General features: G+C 40.0%; 1 protein-coding gene across 1 annotated transcript in view; it reads right to left on the bottom strand.

Moving 5' to 3' along the window:
* Window positions 1–22,518, bottom strand: part of TYRO3 (TYRO3 protein tyrosine kinase) — a 73,835-nt gene that overhangs the window by 8,603 nt on the left and 42,714 nt on the right. The window contains exons 7-16 of the mRNA XM_083365878.1: window positions 21,318–21,495; window positions 20,088–20,230; window positions 17,765–17,909; window positions 16,955–17,084; window positions 16,033–16,130; window positions 14,830–14,925; window positions 13,578–13,658; window positions 12,531–12,623; window positions 11,715–11,836; window positions 4,000–4,109 (exon numbers count right to left, since the gene is read on the bottom strand). Coding sequence (XP_083222004.1) covers window positions 4,000–4,109; window positions 11,715–11,836; window positions 12,531–12,623; window positions 13,578–13,658; window positions 14,830–14,925; window positions 16,033–16,130; window positions 16,955–17,084; window positions 17,765–17,909; window positions 20,088–20,230; window positions 21,318–21,495 — 1,196 coding nt within the window. The remainder of the gene's footprint in view (window positions 1–3,999; window positions 4,110–11,714; window positions 11,837–12,530; window positions 12,624–13,577; window positions 13,659–14,829; window positions 14,926–16,032; window positions 16,131–16,954; window positions 17,085–17,764; window positions 17,910–20,087; window positions 20,231–21,317; window positions 21,496–22,518) is intronic.

The raw sequence follows: 22,518 nt of genomic DNA, 5'->3' as shown, positions 1-22,518 counted from the left end.
TTTCTCCTTATCAATCTCCAACCAAACTGGACTGTGGTCTGAAATAGTTCTTGCACATATCTTCGCTTTTTTAGTTCTCAAAAAGAAATCATTAGTCATCAAAATAAAATCAATCCTTGAGAAAGATTGGTGTCTGTCAGAGTAAAAAGTATAATCCTTCTCCTGCAGGTGCCTCTCCCGCCAGATATCTCGCAATTCGAGATCATCCTTCAATTCAAAAAAAGTTTTAGGCAGTCTGGCGTGGCTTGGAATACGCTTAAAAGCTCCAGCTTTATCCAAGTGTACATCCAGAACACCATTCCAATCTCCCATAATAATAAAAGATTTATAATCCAACTGGGTAAGCTTTGTATGAAGTAAGCTAAAAAAATCAGCTTGTTGTTGGTTAGGTGCATATAGTCCAACTAGAAGCATCTTTTTACCTTCTAAGAGCAGCTCAATCATAACATATCTTCCATGCTTGTCTGCTTCAATTAAGTCTGCTGTTAAGGCATTTTTAACATAAACAACTACTCCATTTTTCTTATTCTCTGCAGAGGCAACAAAATGCGTACCCAGTCTCGAGTTCAGTAAATACTTTTGATCCAAAACTCTAATATGCGTTTCTTGCAAGCATATAACATCTATCTTAAATTGCTTTAAATATTGAAAAACTTTCTTCCTCTTCTGCGGTGAATTTAGTCCATTAACATTCCAAGTTAAAAATTTAGTTGCCATGCATATCATCCAGAAGCCCTTGGACCACAGCCTTGATAGGACTAACTTCTTTAGGCCGTGCCCCTCCCACAGCTTGACTGTATGTACGTTGCGAAGAAACTGAAGACTTTTGCTGATCTTGTTCTATTATTTTCTTTGCTCGTTTTAAAGCAGCACGCGTCACTCTTTGCTCTCTAGGATCATCCAAAGAAGTTGTAACTTGATCTCCTCCCACGCCACTTTCCTCTGTTTCCTCCTCTTGTTGTTCTTCTTCTCCAGATCCTTTTCCAGCTTCCAGGAGCGTTAATGGGGTTGCCTTTAGGACATTATTGTAGAAATCACGCGCTTGCTTCACAGTAATCAACCGGTACCTTTTACCTTCATGCATCACCATCAGCCCCTGAGGAATCTCCCATCTGAACCTTATATCTCTTTGCTTGAGCTCATGCACGAGGAATGTATAATCCTTCCTTCCCCTTAAAATCCTTGGAGGAATTTCTTTTAAAACCAAAACTTCTTGTTCAGCAATCACCACTTTAACATCATAGGCAGCTTGTATAATTTGATCTCTGATCTCTCTTTTTGCAAAATAAACCACCACATCTCTAGGCAACTTCCTCTGTCTGGCAATCCATGAATTCACCCGAAACACTTTATCCATAGCTGCTCTTATTTCAGATGCTGGCAGGTTTAATACTTCTTCAAAAGCCTCAGAGATCAGCTGCTTCAAATCTTCTTTAGTATCCTCTTTTAAGCCTCTGATTCTAACAGCAAACTGCATCTGGTAAAATTGGGCTAAGCTTAAGTCCTTCTCCAGTTTGTCTCTTACATTTTCATTCTCTCTTACTTTAACTTCTAATATAGCATTCCTTTGAGCCAAATCATCCATCTTTTCATCTAATTCTTCCACACATTCCGCCACTTTATGCACTGAAGACAAAATGTCTACCTTCATCACGCTGAGCTTCTGTTCCATCCTCTCTTCCATTCTCTCCTCCAGTTTCTCCAATTTCTCCTCCATCTGCGCAAATTTGTCAGCCATTGATTGATTAATTGAGTCCAAAAGTTTATCCACAGCATCTCGAAACTCCTTCGCTGTCAGCGCTTCAGAAGGGTGCAACGCCTGTAAAGATGATTGTTGCACTGGCGAGGATCCACCACTCCGAAGAGTTTTAGGGGGAGGTTTCGCCGCCATCTTTTAATCCTCAAATATGACGCACTTTCACTTAGAGTTTAAAAAGTTCAAGTAGTTAGAGAGTATAATAAAATAAGCCTCTTCACCTTTATCTCTTGTATCGCTCTGCCTGCTCCTTTAAATCATAGTCCTTTCTTCAGGCAGGGATGGTTCGCAGACGCCTGGCTCTGCTCCAAAAAGTTCAGAGCAGACACGCCGGCCAGCTGGGAGCAACCCAGGCTTCGGGGGAGTTCAATCCTTCAGCCGCCCAAGCTCCGAGCTCAGGCGGCCTCGGAGAACTCAACCCCTACCTGGGGCCTCACCCCCTCCTCTTCTCCCGAGGAGGGGGCTTCAATTTCGCCCGAACAGCTGTTCGGCGCTGTTACGGGCGAAAAAACAAACAGCTGAGCCGCGGGCAGCCCGGGAAGGCTGTCTTCGGCGCCGCGACGCCACCGGAAGCCACTTATGTACTGAGCTCTTAAAGAATACCACGTGGCTTGCTGGAGCAGCTAACGGCTCTCCAGCAACCCAGACTACAAGTCTCCTGTGCTGCAATTGGCTATCTCCAGGCGGCAATGGTTGATTCAAACCTATTGGCTGCCGCCTAGGGGCTAGACTATATATTGCGGCTAGTTGCAGCCTTTTCCCCACTACAGTTTCTGCACAAATAAACTATGAGTTACCTTGTACTCAGCTTCGCATCTTCATTCCTGCGCCAAAGAACCCGCTATTTAACACTAACCTTACTGTACGATTGCAGTAATAGAATCTTGCAAGTCTGAAAGCACCTCTTCCTTGCCTTTACTTTTCAGAGTAGAAGAAAGGGTTCCTTCTGAGATGCTTTTTTATTATTTTAATTCCATTTATATCCCGCCCTTCTCCGAAGACTCAGGGCGGCTTACAAGCTTAGCAGTAGCCTGCATTCTATGTATATGCCTGCTTATTAGGGCTTTCACACACACCCCCAAGCGGCATTATTACAAAGTCAGCTTAATTGCCCCCAACAATCTGGGTCCTCATTTTAACTACCTGGGAAGGATGGAAGGCTGAGTCAACCTTGAGCCTGGTGGGATGCGAACCTGCACTAATTGCAGGCAGCTGGTATTACTTAAGGAGGCATTAGCCCACTGCTCCACCAAGGCTCTTTCTCTAACCCCCCACCCACCCATTACTTCTGTGGTTCCTCTTCCTGTCTCCCAAGGTTATTCTCACATCTCATTACAGTATCTTAACTACCAAAAGCCTGGCACAGAAGTTCAGCTGGGTGGTGTTCCTAAATTCAATAAATCAGGATATACATTGTCATTGCTCCTCTCTCAGCAACCAGGCTAAAACGAATAGCCTTAAAGAATACAGATGACTTTTATCCAAAATTGCCTACCTTTCTTATTGTTCTTTTGCTCATTCTAACAACTAGAAAGGGAGAAAAGTGCAAATACACATTCCCTGAAACAATGCCAATTCCTCAGCTATCACATCGAAGAGATTTTCCAATGCCTAGTCGTTCTAATATTTTTGCCGAAAAAGTATCAGAATCTAGAAGTTTAGGATTTATTTGATGCTCTTCGCTTTTATCACTTAGAACACCAAAGTGGATAGCCTTAACGTACAGCAGTTTGTTTAGCGACCATTCAAAGTTACAGAAGCACTGAAAAAAGTGGCTTATGACCGTTTTTCACACTTACGACCATGGCAGCATCCCCATGGTCATATGATCAAAATTCAGATGCTCAACAACTGACTCATATGTATGAGGACTGCAGTGTCCTGGGGTTATGTGATCCCCTTTTGCAACCTTCTGACAAGCAATGGAGAAGCCAGATTCGCTTAACAGCCCTGTTACTAACTTAACCATTGTAGTGATTCCCTTAACAACTGTGGAAAGAAAAGTCGTAAAATGGTGCAAAATTCACTTAAACCGTCTCACTTAACAACAGAAATGTTGGGCTCAATTGTGGTCGTAAGTCGAGGACTACCTGTATTTTAGAATAAGATTTCAAGTATTTTATTTTAACCTCGGCCCCAGTTCTTCCCCAAAGAAGTACAGTTAGGCCTTCCCAATCCAGCGACTCTAAATTTATTTTTTTAATGAACACTTTAACTCTTCTAAAAGGATGTTGTGGACTTACATGCAGTTCCGAGCGGCTAAATCCCTATGGATAAAGTTTTTGGAGCTCAGGTATTCCATGCCACTAGCAATGTGAATCATAAACTTTAAGAGGGTCTGAAGTGGCAAACTCTGTAAAAAAAAGAGAGAGAGAAGTACAGTGGAAGGTAGATTATTAGGGGGGGGAAAGCCATTATGAGTTCCAGAAATGATAAAAACAAAATTAGCATACTATAGTACAGCACTTAGAAAATAAAAAAATCTTACATCTTAAATCCTACTATGGAAAGAAGCAATTTTGGTCTTTCACTAAATGAATCAATATCACGTGGAAAGCAGAGAGGCTCTCTCCATTAGTAATTTTATAGGCCAAATGACAACAAATTCCCTGCACATAAGCAGCTGGACATCAGGAGAAGGAGCTTCTTTTCACTCTGTGCTGTATGCTTTCTCTACTGAGCAAAACGTGAATAGGAACCCCTGCTCCTGGAAGAGCAAATAGCGTAATGTAGGAAAAGCCACCCAACAACTTTCTTCATTTAAATGATATCCATGTTTTTCTCCTAAAAAGAATTGCAGCTCCAAGAATCCATAAGCTGTTAATGTACAAATATGAATCTCAATTTTCAATTTACTGCAGTCAAAGACCCTTGCAAAGAAATAAAATTTAAGAGAGAATTAAAATTTAAAAGAGAGTTAGAATACATTTTAAAAATGACCTAATTAGCATCTAGTATGTTAAATCAAGGATATAGCCTATTATAATGTAAACATTAAAATTATATGAGTATGATATCTAAAATTACAAGAAAATAAAGATATCTATTAATGTCAGTGAAGTGGTAGCATGCATGTAACAAGGGGTATTTTGTCTATAAGTAGCATCCGGGTATAGGCCAAATCTGGGCGACCAGATATCTATAATGTCTCCGTAAAGAGAGCAGTGAAGAAGGACATGTTCTGTAGATTCTACCTCTCTGGAGTCACGGGGCCAAATGCTTTCAGCCAATGAAACTTTTTTATATTTAGCATCTAATACTGCAGAGGGGGAAACATGGCATCAGCAAGAGAGAAAGCTTTCCAATGGCTAGGTAAGTGGTGGCGAACCTATGGCACAGGTGCCACAGGTGGCATGCAGAGCCCTCTCTGTGGGCATGCATGGCGTCGCCCCAGTCTTAGGCAGTGCTTTTTTTTGTAAAAGAAAAAGGTGCCGGAACTCACACGTCATACAATCCGCCTTGCCTACCCTACAAGGTTCCATCCAAAAGAGGTGCCGGAACTCCGTTCTGAGCGTTCTACGAGAAAAAAAGCCCTGGTCTTAGGCCTTCAGCTGGGTTTTATAAAACCTTTTCGCTTTAGGCCTCTGCCGCCATGTACTCAAAAAAAAAAGTTCAATTAATCAATTTCAACTTCTCTTGAGGAAAAAAATTTTTCCGCAAAGTTGGAATTGATTGACTGAACTTTTTAGTCCCACCCAGTCTGCAGCTACTACTGCAGCCACGCCCACCCAAAGGGCCAAGCCCACCCAGCAACCGATGATACATAAGTGGGTTTGGGGTTGCAGTTTGGACACTTGGTCTCTAAAAGGTTTGCCATCACTGGGCTTGGTGTTTCTAGCTGTGTAAGATAGCTGGCAACAGAGACAATATATTGGTTATGTACTGGTGACAGGTAGATTACAAATATCAATGAATGTGTTTTTTGGTTTTTTAAAAAAATCCTTTCCTGTATGTCCTTTAAAATCTTCCCAGTAAATATCTTACAGCCGAACCTTGTCCTTACAACTGTTCTAAGGGCCTGACTAAGCAAATCCAAGCATTGCATATGCTCTAACCTGGCTGAGAAAAATACTTCAATAAAAAACCCAAACAACACTACTGCAGCATTATCAGTCTGAGTGCAAAGACTTTGCAAAGGTCAATGCTAGTAAGTAACAATTTTTTTTCATCCTAGACCAAGCTAAGTCTGTGAATATTAAAGAATTCCTGGAAGCCTGACATGATGGATGACAAATCAGCCATCAAAACGTGTTGTTGTTGTTAGCTCTGAAGTCGTGTCCGACCCATTGCGACCCTATGGACAATGTTCCTCCAGGACTTCCTGTCCTCTACCATCTTCAGGAGTCCATTTAAGCTCATGCCTACTGCTTCAGTGACTCCATCCAGCCACCTCATTCTCTGTCGTCCTCTTCTTCTCTTGCCCTCAATCTCTCCCAGCATTAGGCTCTTCTCCAGTGAGTCCTTCCTTCTCATTAGGTGGCCAAAGTATTTGAGTTTCAACTTCAGGATCTGGCCTTCTAAAGAGCAGTCAGGGTTGATCTCCTCTAGGACTGACCGGTTTGATCGCCTTGCAGTCCAAGGGACTCGCAGGAGTCTTCTCCTGCACCATAGCTCAAAGGCCTCAATTCTTTGGCGCTCGGCCTTTCTTATGGTCCAACTTTCACTGCCATACATTGCAACTGGGAAGACCATAGCCTTGACTATACACACTTTTGTTGACAGGGTGATGTCTCTGCTTTTTAGTGTGCTGTCTAGATTTGTCATGGCTTTCCTCCCGAGGAGCAAGCATTTTTTAATTTCTTGGCTACAGTCTCCATCTGCAGTGATCTTGGAGCCCAGGAAAATAAAATCTGTCACTACCTCCATTTCTTCCCCATCTATTTACCAGTAATTGAGAGGGCCGGATGCCATGATCTTAGTTTTCTTAATGTTTAGTTTCAACCCAACTTTTGCACTCTCCTTCTTCACTTGCAACAAGAGGCTCTTTAGTTCTTCTTCACTTTCTGCCATTAGAGTGGTATCATCTACATATCCTAGGTTGTTGATATTTCTTCCGGCAATCTTAATTCCAAGTTTTGATTCATCTAGCCCTGCTTTTCTCATGATGTGCTCTGCATATATGTTAAATAGGCAGGGTGACAGTATACAGCCTTGCCGGACTCCTTTCCCAATTTTGAACCAATCAGTGGTTCCGTGTCCAGTTCTCACTGTTGCTTCTTGGCCCGCATATAGGTTTCTCAAGAGACAAATAAGATGGTTTGGTACGCCCATCTCTTTAAGAACTTGGCACAGTTTGTTATGATCCACACAATCAAAGGCTTTGGCATAGTCAGTGAAGCAGAAGTAGATGTTTTTCTGGAACTCTCTAGCTTTCTCCATGATCCAGCATATGTTGCCAATTTGATCTCTAGTTCCTCTGCCTCTTCGAAATCCTGCCTGTACTTCTGGTAGTTCTCAATCCACATACTGCTGGAGTCTAGCTTGTAGGAGTTTAAGCATAACTTTACTAGCATGAGAAATGGGTGCAATGGTGCGATAGTTTGAACATTCCTTGGCGCTGCCTTTTTTTGGAATTGGAAACTGATCTTTTCCAATCCTGTGGCCACTGTTGAGTTTTCCAAATTTGCTGGCAAATTGAGTGTAGCACTTTTACTGCATTGTCTTTTAAGATTTTGAATAGCTCAGCTGGAATACTGTCACCTCCACTAGCTTTGTTGTTGCTCAGCTTTTTTAAGGCCCACTTCACTTCACATTCTAGGATGTCTGGCTCGAGGTCAGTTACCACCTCATTGTTATTATCAGGGATGTTAAGCTCATTCTTGTATAGTTCTTCTGTGTAATTTTGCCACCTCTTCTTAATCTCTTCTGCCTCTGTTAGGTCCCTGCCGTTTTGGTCCTTTATCATGCCCATTTTTGCATTAAACGTTCCCTTCATCTCTCCAATTTTCTTGAAAAGATCTCTGGTCCTCCCTATTCTATTGTTTTCTTTTATTTCTTTGCACTGTTCATTTAAGAAGGCATTCTTATCTCTTCTAGCTATTCTCTGGAATTCTGCATTCAATTGGGCGTATCTTTCTTTTCCTCCCTTGCCTTTCGCTTTCCTCCTTTCCTCAGCTATTTGCAAAGCTTCCTCAGACAGCCATTTTGCTTTCTTGCATTTCTTTTTCTTTGGGATGGTTTTGGTTGCTACCTGTTGTACAATGTTGCGAACCTCTGTCCATAGTTCTTCAGGCACTCTGTCTATCAAATCTAATTCCTTAAATCTATTTGTCACCTCTACTGTATATTCAACAGGGATATGATTTAATTCATACCTGAGTGGCCTAGTGCTTTTCCCTACTTTCTTCAGTTTAAGCCTAAACTTTGCAATGAGAAGCTCATGGTCTGAGCCACAGTCAGCTCCTGGTCTTGTTTTTACTGACTGTATAGAGGTTCTCCATCTTTGGCTGCAGAGCACATAGTCAATCTGATTTCTATGTTGACCGTCTAGTGATGCCCATGTGTAGAGCCGTCTCTTGGGTTGTTGGAAAAGAGTGTTTGCTATGACCATCATATTCTCTTGACAAAATTCTATCAACTTGTGCCCTGCTTCATTTTGTACTCCAAGGCCAAACTTGCCTGTTATTCCACTTATCTTTTGGCTTCCTACTTTAGCATTCCAATCCCCCATGATGATAAGCACATCATTTTTTGGTGTTAGTTCTATAAGGTGCTGTAGGGCTTCATAGAACCGGTCAATTTCATCCTCTTCAGCACTGGTGGTTGGGGCATAGACTTGGACTACTGTGATATTGAATGGTTTGCCTTGGATTCGAACTGAGATCATTCTGTCATTTTGAGGATTGTATCCCAGTATTGCTTTTCCTACTCTTTTATTGACTATGAAGGCTACTCCATTTCTTCTGAGGGATTCTTGCCCGCAGTAGTATACCTGATGGTCATCTGAATTAAATTCACCCATTCCTGTCCATTTTAGTTCGCTGATACCTAAGATGTCGATGTTCAGTCTTGTCATCTCTTGTTTGACCACGTCCAGCTTGCCTTGATTCATGGATCTTACATTCCAGATTCCTATGGAGAAAAAGTCTTTACAGCATCGGACTTTCCTTTCACCACCAGACACATCCACAGCTGAGCGTCCTTTCGGCTTTGGCCCAGTCGCTTCATTCTTTCTGGTGCTACTAGTACTAGCCTTCTGCTCTTCCCCAGTAGCATATTGGATGCCTTCCGACCTGAGGGGCTCATCTTCCAGCGTCATATCATTTTGCCTTTTGGTACTGTCCATGGGGTTTTCATGGCAAAGATACTGGAGTGGGTTGCCATTTCCTTCTCCAGTGGATCACATTTTGTCAGAACTCTCTGCTATGACCTGTCCGTCTTGGGTGGCCCTGCACGGCATAGCTCATAGCTTCATTGAATTATGCAAGCTCCTTCGCCAGGACAAGGCAGTAATCCATGAAGGGGTAAACAACATCTACATACCATTCAAAAGAGACATTCAAAGAGAAAAAAGGAAAGAAAAAGACCAAAAATCTCCTCACCAGCAATCAACACCCAGATATGCAGAGATTAACACGAACATTAACACTAGATCAACAAGCAAGCTATAAACACCCCCCCAATCAAGGTGTTGTTTACCAACTCAGACAATCAAACAGTAAAGAACAGCCTAATCAAGGAATCATCAAAAACATTCACACCAACACTGACAGGGAAGCCACTTGCATATAAACTGAGAGTAAACCCCACTCCCTTCTAGCATTGATGATGTTACTTAATCGAGTAATGAAACATCTGCAAGGAAATAACTAAACTCAGAGAGCCCCATGGATTCCTTAGTTCAGCCCTGAGCTGCATATATTCACTTTTAGATGCATACTTCCATGTCTTTTCTCCAGCACACATACAAAAATTAGCAAAGGGCACTTCCATGGCTATTGGCAACAAAATCCCACTGATCTTGACCACTGAAATGCACATTTAACATTTCTGAAACTGAAATTTAACGGCAGATAGCAAAGGGGTTCTAAAAATAGTGATGACTTTCCACACATAGTTTACCGTATTTTCCAGCGTATAAAGCGACCCGGCATATAAGACGACCCCCTACTTTTCATGTTAAATTATAGGGTTTGGGCTAATAACTCAATATTTCACTTCCTGGCACACAATCTGCATATTAACAACTCGTTTAGCGTTAGTACCCTTTTTTTATACGTGCCACGATGTTGCTAAAATAAAAGAGGTAAACTTCGTGACCCTCCCAGCCTGTGCATAAAACAGAAATGAAAAGGCTTAAGCCTTTCCGTTCCCAAATACCAAGGTTTCCCCCGAGTTTTGCGCAGTTAAACAAACGGCATTTGCGTATTAATGTTTCTCCACGGAGCACAAAATTCGCCCGAATTAAGGAAAGTGGGGAGCTAAAGAATCTGGGGCTACAGGGAATACCTCTGGCACGACAGGCAACCCTGGGAAACACGAGGACTGTAGCGGCACGCTCAGTTTGCACAATCCGATCCAGAAAGCACCCGGAGGCTCCTTCGTTACTTCTAAATGCAGAACGTCTCCACGTCCCGCCCGCCTTGCCTTTTAAACCCTGCCCCCTTTTCCCCTGTAACATTTCTCTGCTCCACCTGCTCTGTGATTTGCCCAGCTTTGCTCCTTCCCCGCCAAATGGGCGCCTCGCCTTCTTTTCTCTGAGCTCTCTCGCCTGGTGCGCTGCTGCTCTCAGTTCCGCACTCCATGACCGGGCAAGCAATTCTTCTGGTCAGCGCGAGTCAGGCGGTGCCTCGGCGGGAGCAAAGGTGCTCCCTTCCTATGGTCGAGCGGGGCGCCTCTTTTTTAAAATCAAATTTTGTTAGTTTATAGTACAAGATACCAAGAAAATACAAAAGCAAAGAGTAAGAAAGATAGGGAAGGGGAAAAGGAAAAGTGGGGGAAAGCAAAGGGGAAAAAAAAGGCATTGACTTCCGTGAATGAACCTTTATTATCAAAGTACAACATGTGTACAGTGAGATTGGCTGAGCCTCTCTTCGTGCCCCACCCAACTCACAGTGACAACAAACCCACCATCTTGTTACACCATGTGAGCTAATTGCACAACTCACCGGCCTCTCAAGTCAATCATACATAGAGTTATTTCCTGTTCAGGAGCCTGACAGCCCATGGATAGAAGCTGTTCTTCAGCCTGTTGGTGTGGCTGGCGATACTTCTATATCTCCTACCCGATGGTAGGAGAGTAAAGAGGTACCCACCAGGGTGTGAGTTGCCTTCCTTTGGTGCAGTAAAATAGAACTTTAACATAAAACCTCATCTTTTTTACTTTTACATAGCAGTATAAACTAGCCACTTTGATAACAAATCTATCTAATCGGTAAAGCCGATTTTTTTTCCACCTCAAGCACAAAGTCCAGAACGGATTCCACATAGAAATAAAAGTGTTTGTGTTTTTTTCCTTTAATCAAAAGAGACAATTTAGCCATCTCTCAAGGATAAATCATCTTGAGGAGTCACGAGGTCAGGCTGTCTTAAATGTAGCCCCCTTTCCTTATTTGCGTATTTTGGGTTAGCTTCCCCCTTAAACTTTTACAAGCTTCCAGAAAGCCATTAACACTTGGATGTTTATGAAAACTCTGAGAGTAGAACTGATATAAGCTACAAGTCCTTTTATTGGTGTGCTTTGATGCTTGTCCCTTGGATGCTGAAATCTTTTATAACTTTAGTTGTAATTGTTAATAGTTGTTTTATTGTTTTGTTTTTAATTTTAATGTTTAACCATTTTACTGGAGGAGGAGAATGCCAGCTGTGCAGAACCCTTATGAATTGTAGCAGCAAATAGAGTAAGCAGCACAGCAAGCAAGCAAGCAAGCAACTAAACAAATCAATAGATGACAACAATTACAGGGTAAGCAACAGAAAATCAATTAATCTCAGTGTTGCCTTAAGAGAAAAAACTTACGAAGGGGTTTTCTCCAATCCTAGACATCAGTAGAAAAGAGTGAAGGTCTCCATGTTTCATGAAGGGCAGGACAACCATTGGGATTGGAAGGCGACCTTTAGGCCGATTACGCAAACTGACCCCTTGTTCGAGAGAACAGAAATGTGCAATTAACAAGAATCACCACTATACCTGAAATAAATTATCATAAATAATTAGCCTACATTCCTCTTCACAAAATGCTGAAAATTACACTAAATCCTGAGAGAGTAACGTTTCTAAACTCTTGGTTTGATCCAGTCCATGTATTAATCCCATCTATTCTTATTATGTTTCACAAGGTTATAATTCAGCAGTACAGGTAGTCTTCAACTTACGACCACAATTGAGCCCAACATTTCTGTTGTTAAGTGAGACATTTGTTAAGTGAGTTTTGCCCCATTTTACAACCTTTCTTGCTACAGTTGTTAAGTAAATCACCGCAGTTGATAAGTTAGTAACCTGGTTGTTAGGTGAATCTGGCTTTCTCATTGACTTTGCTTGTCAGGAGGTCACAGCAAAGGTCATAAATATGAACCAGTTGCCAAGCATATGATTGTGGGGATGCCCCTTGTTAAAAGTCTGTGATAATTCTTTTGTTTGGGTTTATTCTTGGTAACCCTTGTTGTTTTTTTAAATTCTTTCCTAATCTTGCTACTTTATTGTTTCAACAGCTTCCTAGCCATTCAGGGTTGGATTTGTGAGAAGGGCAGCCATATTGATAGATTTAATAAAATAATAAATTTCCTTCTACAAATAAACTGTAAACTATATAGTTTGGGACCCTTTAGTGCTCACCTATTAATTTAGTAATGTGTGGATGGTCGAACTCCTTCATGCAAGCAGCTTCTTTCAGGAACTCCTCTATGTCATTGGAAGTGAAGATGTCAGCTAAAATAAAGGGAAATACTATTGAGATTTCTTTTAAACTCATTGGGGGCGTATTCAAGAAAAGGAGCAGAATGGACAAAGAACAGTTGGGAGTCTACAGGAAAAGCTGAAAAACTAGTAAAATAGGTGAAATGAATAAAAGTTCAAGACTGGCACACTGCAGTCTGTTTAGTCCACAGAACTGGCCATTAAATATAAGTCAAATAGATTAACAAACAGACTGGATATGAACAGTGTTACTAGTTATATTTTAATTTACCAGTGCTAATGTGCCAGACTGTGAATCACATTTGTCAAACATTTAAATTACAAAAAAAATGGAATAGAAATGAAACCATAGAGTATAGCATCATTACACTATACTGAGTGGGGCATATGGGAATTAAAATCCCAACATATCTAGAGGGGGTCAGTCTGAAGGGTGTTGGTTTTGATGCTATGCTTTGGTTATTTATTTATTTATTTATTTATTTATTTATTTATTTATTTATTTATTTATTTATTATTTATTTATTTTATTGTATTTATATACCGCCCTTTCCCTGAGGACTCAGGGCGGTTTACAGGGAGTTAAAAATCAAACATACAAAAGTTAAAAACCAAGTTAAAAAATATTAAATCAACCCTGTACTCTTAAAAACCCCAGTTAAAATAATTTTCTCCTCAGCCTGGGCCCGAGAGCTCAAAGAGCTTATATCTCTACTTTTTATGCTTATATTGTTCACTGCCCAGAACTGCGCTGGTGAGAAGGGCGGCCATATACATTGAGGAAATAAACAAATACCCATTCAAGGAATGTGTGTCAGTTATAGGCGATATGAAGAAAAGGGAAAAGGAAAAGGAAGGTTAAGCACAGCCGACTATTGTTTGGTGAGAATACACAAACTCAGAAGATGGAAGGTTCATGGTGACAAAATGGCGTGGAGACAGTTCAAATAATGTAGAGTTACTCACCTTTTAGCATTTTCACTGCAACTTTCTGGAGAGAGCCATCAGGCATTTTCAACTGACCCTCCCTGACAGAACCAAATTCCCCTAATAAATTACACACAAAAAAAAGTAAGGTAAAGGAGGGTGGAAATTGGAAAAGCTCACTGCAGTTATTTTGTTTTAGGATTTTTTTTAATTATTATTAAAGAGTTTTACAAAAAAAAAAATTTTTACAATACATATCCCCAAACCCCACCCACCCCAAACCACCCCCTTCCCCCCCACCCGCTTCCCAGAGCTAAATACAGGGTTATAGATATAATAATCATATTCTAACTAAAAATTATCCATAATATAAAATTAACCAAATTCATAATGTGCTTTAACTCCCCTTTAACATAGATACATACAAAGTACTAACACTAAAATTAGTAACAATATCCCTCTAAAATCTACTCATAAGCTAAATGGAACTTTTTAGTCCCATATTTATTCTGAATATAATCTATCCATCTCCTCCAAACTGAAATATATCTTTCTTGTGAATGATCCTTCAAATAAGCAGAAATCTTAAGACATTTCTGCAAGATTCGTTTGTTTTAGGATTAAGAGTAGAATGTACAATGGAGGTTTGATAGGGTGCTAGTAAAAAGCTACAGCAATAATCTTCCTAAACCTCTCTTGATGCTCCAAAAATATTTCTGCTGCCATAACCCTTGTACTTTTTACTTCCATATTAGCTTTGTTTCTATTCATTTCCTGCAGCTTTCACACATTTTGTAAATGCATTCTCCCGTTCCACTATTATGCTATTCTTCTTCGTTTTTTCTAAGTCTCTCATATTCTTTGATATGGTAAGTTCCTTATGCCCTCAGAAATGCATTTAATAACCACAATTTACAGGCATCGAGTACTTGCATTTTTTAGCCCTATATAATTTAATCTGTCAGCCTCAGTTCTCTTCTAAAAGCACCTATGGAATGATAAGTATTCCCAGGGCTTTTTTTCTCATAGAAAGCTCAGAACGGAGTTCCGGCACCTTTTTTGGATGGAACCTTGTAGGGTAGGCAAAGCAGGTTGTATGACGTGTGAGTTCTGGCACCTTTTTCTTTTACAAAAAAAGCACTGAGTATTCCCGATCTAAAGCTCCAGTTCCTAGCTGCAATCAGTTGAAATTACTGCCATTTAGGGTGACTAAGTCCTTAGAAATCAGATATTTATAAACGACTGTATAGGATTGGGTTTAAACAAAGTAAAGCTTTGGATGACCACTCACCCTTGCCTAGCATTCTTCCCAGAGTAAACTGTTGCTCCTGAATTAGGACATCTTTCAGTTTGATCTTCAGTTCATCACTGATTCCTATATTTTCCACTGGATAAACAGAAGAGAACAAGGGCAACTTAACCAGGATTCAGTCTAGCTTTAATCACTGTCTTGATCCAAAATAAAGTTAATGTTATATAATTTAGAATAATGTTCCCTCAGCTTGGGCACTGAGATGTGTTAAATTACAAGCTCCCAATATATTTGGCTAGCACAAACTTTGATTCCATGACTGGAAAACATAGGAATTAAGGCTAGATGCACTGAAGGGTAGCAGGTTGAGAAACATTAAGTAAATGTGTGTGAAAAACGAACAAGCTTGTTTTGGAAATACAGTAAATTCACTCTTACTCTCTAGGACGTAATTCCTTTCTTTAGTCTCATAACAGATATAAAGCAACAAAGATACAATAAAGTTGCTTTTTTCAGTGCTATAAAATTTCAGAGTTTCATATTATTTGAACTACTTCCCTTGAATGATAAAAAATATGAGTTTAAAACCCAGCCATTCCTATTCTGGTCATCTCCACTTAATGACTGGCAATTCTGGGAGTTACAATCTGAAGAATACAAGTAGGAAAAGACTGCTTTAAGCAATATCTATGAATCAACCTCTAAGATAGCAATTTATGCTTCAGTCTGAAGATGGCAAGCCATAGTTTTTATGATATAATCAAGTTCCAAACAGTAGTACAATAGCTGAACTCTGATTTGAAATATAGTACAAAAGTGTATCACTACTTAGAGTTTGATCATTCTCCCCCCCCCCAGTTTATCTGAGAACAAAGGCCTCTGTTGTCAGCTGGATTTATATCCTAATGAATGTGCATAAGATATTCATTTTACTCATAAATAATTGGAGTCAGGATTCGGCTAAAAAGAAACAGAATGAAAATAAGGCCTTGATGACATGGAAATCCAGCTTTGTAGGACCTTTCCCCTATAGAGTTCGAAGGAACATGGGTACCAATTTTGCATAAGGCATAGTCTTATTTAGTCTTTTAATTTGGGAAATGAATAGGATATTACATGTATCATCATCATCATCATCGCAGTACTATTAGGAAATGGTTTAATGGAGGAAGAGAACAGCACTTTAGCTAAGAGAATGGAAATACACTTGCTGAGGGAAAGAGTCACATATATTTTACCTACATGTTACTTCAATAAGCTCTGGGACTTCTCGGTTGAATGATCGCACTGCTCTGAAATGGACTACAGGATCACCTCCAACCACGCTGCCAAAGGCTTGACTAAGTGGGGGGTGGGGAGGGGAAGGGAGGGAAGCAAAGAACATCTCATGAAATGTGCAAAGTACTACCAAACCTAAGTTGACTTATGTATTTACTACAGACAACAGCTAAGAACCTCTTTATCCTGATAACTATTTCTTTTTTTTTCTGAGGCAGTGCAAAATATCAGAACACCCAGGAAAACTCTTCCATACTTCCGAAGGGTTAGGATTAGGGTAAAAATTAGGGTAAAATTGGAGAACTCATGGCTGGCTCAGGAATTCTGGAAGTCCAAAGTCATAAAAGGATCGTAGTTCCCCACCCTTGCTCTAGGGCTTGCTCTACCGCTTCTTCTTGGCTATGCCACTCTTTCATTATGGTTCTTTCTCTCCCTACCATCTTAGTGGCAGTGTGTTATACAGTCAGTGGCACAGGAAAGTCTTGAAGCCAATTCCACAAGTTGTTTATCTGGAGGGCAATTTGTTGACCTAATCAGTCTTTCCATTCTGCGAACCAGATATTTTAAGGTTGCAATTCTCAATCAGGAGGACAAAGACTATCATATTTTCCATACCCACGTGTGTGTGTGTGTGTGTGTGTGTGTGTGTGTGTGTGTGTGTGTGAAAGAGAGAAAGGGAGGAGGGAGAGGAAGAGAAAGAGAATATGAAAGAGAATATGAAAGAGTATACAAAACATCAAGTGAAAATGAAATGCTTTACATAGTTAAAGGCTATGCTGGCTAGGAATTCCCACTGACATATCAGAGGCCAACATTTTGAGGACCACTGCACAAAGGGATGCTGAAATTACAGTGGAGATGATAAACAGCAAAAGAAGACTTTTACCCAAATCGTGTTTCTTTTCTTCTTTTCCGTAGAAGGATTAGGGCTAAGGCAACTGCTGTAACCAGCGCAGTCAGAATTCCTAAAACCACAGGAACCCAGGATGTTCCATAAAGAGGCTGCCTTTGCCCCCCTGTTTAGAAAATAAAATCCTTGTGAAAAAAAACTAAATATGTTTAGCATATAGACATTTCTCTCCATGAAAGAGCTTTAGCTCTAGAAGGAGGTCCACTAGTCATATACTAAATAACTCTAAATTGATTTAGCAACACAGCCAAAGCTGCTGTTCTGCAAGGTTTGATGTGGCACATCTCCATCTGGTCAGTTTCTGGGCTAGCCATTATTAGAACAGAAGAGCCAAAACTGTCAGATACTTTGATCTGAGAATCCTTATAAACCATTTGGGGGGGGGAACTCAAATGCAGAAAATATTATTTCTATTAATCTAGGCCATATCACACTCACAGATTTTATTTTCATTTATTTTCATTTTCATTTTTTTCATTTATTTTTTAATAATACATTAACATCAAACAAATGGTAAGGGAGCCATTTGTATTGTATTGATGTCAAAATTTCCTTTACACAGAAAATTTGTAATAGTCCCAGCCAGTCCCTGCTTCTGTTAGATTATTTGAAGCTATTTGGTTCTTATCTGTAAGAACATAATACAAATGCAGCTGGCAATACTGGAAAGAGCACAGCCAGAGAAATACAATAGTACCAGCTCCCTCACTATTCCTCATCTGATGCACCATATTAACAACAGCCCATTTTCCTCAAACACAAACGCTTCCTGCATTTGCCACTTACCTATTAAATCTTGGGATGAAAGCAATAAAGGCTCACTCCAAGGTCCACAACCAGCTGAACTGAGTATACAGACCTTGATCATAAGGTCTTTTAAGGGATTCCACATAGAAAGGTTAGCTCTTGCTTCCTTCACAATCATTTCCCCCTATAAACAAAAAAACATAAATGGTGTATCGTCATTCAAGTGATACTTGTTCATTATTACTTCTGAATCAGAAAATCAATTGTTCATTGCAGTGTATTATTATTATTATTATTATTGTTGTTGTTAGCGTTGGTGGCGCAGTGGTTAGAATGCAATATTGCAGGCTAATTCTGCCGACTGCCAGCAGTTTGATTATGACTGACTCAAGGTTGACTCAGCCTTCTATCCTTCCGAGGTCAGTAAAATGAGGATCAAGATTGTTGGGGGCAATATGCTGATTATGTAAACTGCTTAGAGAGGGCTGTAATGCATTGTGAAGTGGTATATAAATCTAAGTGCTAGTACTAGTGCTATTACTTCTATTACTACTACTACTGTATTTGTTCTGTCCAAAAGACGGTAGCTTGGATTAACTTAAGAAGTTATTTGTGCTTCCAGCATCTCCTGTACAGCCCATGCTTGCCTGCTCTGTCTGGGTTAATAAGCAAACGCTATTCTATGGCAATTCAGTGGATGAATTGTTCTACCCCATGCAGCTGGCTTGCTGTCATTGCCTAATTTCCCACCTTTATGAAATTCAGTGGTTTTCATAAAATAAATTCTTCAAAGCTTGGAAATCAAAACTCATGCACAGTCTTCATACAGTTACATAGTAAATAACTGATGGCTGGTTTTATACCAAATTGACGCATTATTTATTGCACAACTGAAATGCAGTCTCTGAGCAGAGCCTACTTTGTATCTATGTAAGAGGGGAATTACTACACAAAATATTATTTTCTAGTTTAGAAATAAAATGTCATCCACGCAATAATGGAAGTAATTCCATCATCATAAGAATTAAATCTCCCTTCCCAGATATCTCCTGGTTCTTCTCCAGGTCAAATATGATTGGTGTATGTTTGACTGGGGCTACTTGATAGCTCAATTGTTTGCTGTATCAGCAAACTATTACTATTGTTATTAAAACAAAGGAGCAGTCTAGCAACAGTTAACAGAACCCCGATTTGGTTTCCTAAAAATAGCTGCCCAAACGCATTGGTAGGTAATAGTCCTATCATCCCTAAATTAAAAAACTTGGGTACAAAATACTACTTATATCTGGCATTACAATTCACAAGAATCAGTAGTAGTAGATAACAGAACAAGTGATCATCAGTCTCTTACTGGTAAAAGAGCATGTGAAGTAGGGCATTCAGCCAGAAAGTTCACGTTGAGGCAGACAATTTTTTAGTCTTGCGGTCCTATTCCTTACACAGTTTTTGCAGTCCAAAGAGCAAATACAATATGCATGTCTAATATCTAAGCTGCAGTGGACAGAAGCCCATCCCAAGCATGAAAATATTAAGGCTTCCTACATTCAGGTATGCCTTAAATTAAAAGAACTAGCATTACTTCTTCAATCCCTAATATTTCTTGCTTTCAGTCGTACTAGCAAATCTATTCCTATCAGGGTTGCTAGGTTTTTAATTTATACTCCCCAAGACTAAATCCAAGTCTGTCTGTGACAATAAGAACTATATCTGTGCAAGACAGTGTTACCCTTTTGGGGTCACGTTTGAAATGCCTCCACTTTTTTAAGTATTTCTTTTATTTTTTGAGGAGAGCATACTTCTCCAGCTTTAATCAACAAGTTAAATAAAACCAGATGCACACTAAATACACAAACAGTACACAAAGAAACATTTCTCACTGCAAAACTGAACACCACTACTCAATTTGTATGCAACAAACAGCAGCCATATATTTAGTGTGATAATTTTTGCAACTGCCAACATAAAAATACAAATCTGTGAATACACATCTTACCAACATGGAGACTCATCTGCTTTTATTGGTAGTTCATTCTAACCAAACTGGTCTTTTAATTGTTCAAATTATTTCTTTTTAGAACTCATTGCCACAAGATGCAGTGAAATCTATTAGCAGCATTTTCAATTTATGAAGGTAAGAACATTTATCACTGGTAATAAGGATCAATGGGTTATTTAAACTTCTGTGTTTGGGCATTTAAGCATATTGGACAGTCATTACTATATTTTCCTGCTTGACCACTAGCTAGCTAAAGGATGATGGGAATTGAAGAGCAATCCATCTGCAAGCTATAAGATTAGAAAATGTTCTCCTAAATAGACTTTGTCCTGCTCCACCAACATCATATGTTTCTCGGTTTATTACCTGAGTTATGTTATCTTGGCTCCATTCCAACCTGTATCCTAAGGCATTCTCCCCAAACATTTCTGGAGCTACTGCTTCCCATTCCAAAATCAGCCAAGAGTCTCTTTGGATAATGTGTACATTTTGTGGAGTACAATTTGGAGCTGTAAGGGAAAGAAAATCACAATGTATATGTTGTGTTGTTTCGCCGCGAGCTAAAAACATACTTTTTTGAACAAGCTGGCCTGGCCTGATGAAGGGATTGGGGGGTTGGGGTTTGTTATGGTTATTTTATTGAGTTTTAAAGATGTATTTTAGTATGTGGGCATTTATTTAATCTTGTTTTAACTTTTGTAATCTGTATTTTTATTCTTGCCCTGTTCACCGCCCTGAGTCCTTCGGGAGAAGGGCGGTATAGAAATAGTATTAAATAAATAAATAAATAAATAAAAGAGCGCTACTGAATGGTAGGCCTCAAAGGACAGAAGAGTTTTAGGAAACTCAAATATCCTATATGCTAATAATAATCATTTATTAAATTCGTAGGGACGCAGTGGCTCAGTGGGTTAGGATGCTGAGCTTGTCGATCAGAAGGTTGGCAGTTTGGCAGGTCGAATCCCGAGTGCTGTGTAACAGAGTAAGCACCTGTTACTCATCCCAGCTTCTGCCAACCTAGCAGTTCGAAAGCACGTAAAAATGTAAGTAGAAAATTAGGGACCACTCCGGTGGGAAGGTAACAACGTTCTGTGCGCCTTTGGCGTCTAGTCATGCCAGCCACATGACCATGGGGACATCCTTGGACAAGTGCTGGCTCTTCGGCTTTGAAACGGAGATGAGCACCGGCCCCTAGAGTTGGAAACGACTAGCATGCATGTGCGGGGGAACCTTTACCTTTACCTTTATTAAATTTGTAGTTAAGTTCTACACAGTCTTCTAAAAGGTTTCCCACCTTTTCAACAAGCTCTAAACACTGAAACATCTATTTTATCCAGATGCTTGGAAGAACTAGTAACAGTTCCAGAGTTTCCAATTAACTGTACAATAGAAAGCAACAACCACAAAGGGAGATGATTGCTTGCTTGCTTGAAGCAGCACTGAGTTTTGCATGTCGCTTGCAATCTTAGTTTAACCAGACATGCAATGCGGGTTGTTCAATTAATCAAAAAAGTTGCTGATATCCAAATGTTTTCTGATTCAACAGGGAAGAATATCTTTTAAGAGTTCCATGCACTCTAGCCCTCTAAGACTTACCTAATCCCAAGGTCTGAAAATAGACCCAATCTGAAAAAGGAGAGCTGCCCATCTCGTTAGAGCACTGGATTCGAACACTGTAATTGGTGGCGTGCTTTAAACCTGGTAAAGCCCTTGTAAAGGGAGGGACAGAGAAAACTTCTGTGACCACCTCATCCTCTTCCTGCAGCTCAGCTACCTGCTGAAAAAGGGACAAAGCCAAAAACATGAACAGATTCATGGATTTCACATAAAATGTGTCACTGAAGAAAGTCATAAATCCTTAGGAGAGTTGCATTAAATAAACGATGTATTTGAGACTAGAGTATTTCGAAAGCCAATGTCTCATGGGTCTTGATGAACAAACAAATGTATTCTGTAAATACAACCTGAACCATGTCCTCCTCCCCATCTTAGAGCTCAGTAAAACTGCAACTAACTTCATTAATGGAAAAATGAGAAAACTCATATGTCTGCAATAGTTGTGAGATCTCACAGGTGAGGATTCTTGCATTTGCAGCCACCTATGGAGATCAGTAAGAGGAGGAAAGCTGCTACATGAAAATAAACCTTGCATCTAGGTTTATTTTTTTATCTCTCTGGGCTTTGTACTTTGCTTTTTTTTTTAATTGATTCCCTTTTTCATAGCATACTTCTTTCTTATTTTCAAAGAGACACCTGTTCAATTATTCAAACAATTATTGTTTAAAAAACACATTTATTTCACACTGGGAGGGAATGCACACATATCTTTTATTCCAGCATCAACTCCAATGAAACAGACTCTGCAGTCTGCATACCTCTGTACTGTATGCATTATGGTTAGAGATATCAGTATGAGTGAGCCTGCTTTTCATAATGATGCCTTTGCAAGAATGCGTTCAGCTCTTTTCTCCAGCCCTAGAAAAATAACAAACCTTCCTTTCCTGCAAGCACCAGGGACTGCTAGTAGTAGAAAGATGGCTCAGAGGGCAGCAATGTTTACAAATAAATGCATATTTGCCTTTCTTTGCTGTGGTAGCTCTTGTCTCCAGTTGATCTTTTTATGCCAGATCACTAAACTCCACAGATCAGAGAATGAAATGCTTCTTTGTTTTTCCCAGCATGGGACAGCAATGGATGTAAAGGGGGATGGGGATGGAATCCACTGTCTAAGAAGTTTGCAATTTGCTTCTCTCTCCCAGCTTCACCCGTGGGGGGGGGGGAAAGGTTGTGGGGGGGG

The sequence above is a fragment of the Vipera ursinii genome (assembly GCF_947247035.1).
Source record: "Vipera ursinii genome assembly, chromosome: 1".
NCBI lineage: Eukaryota > Metazoa > Chordata > Lepidosauria > Squamata > Viperidae > Vipera > Vipera ursinii.
This window is presented reverse-complemented; position numbering and strand designations above follow the sequence as displayed.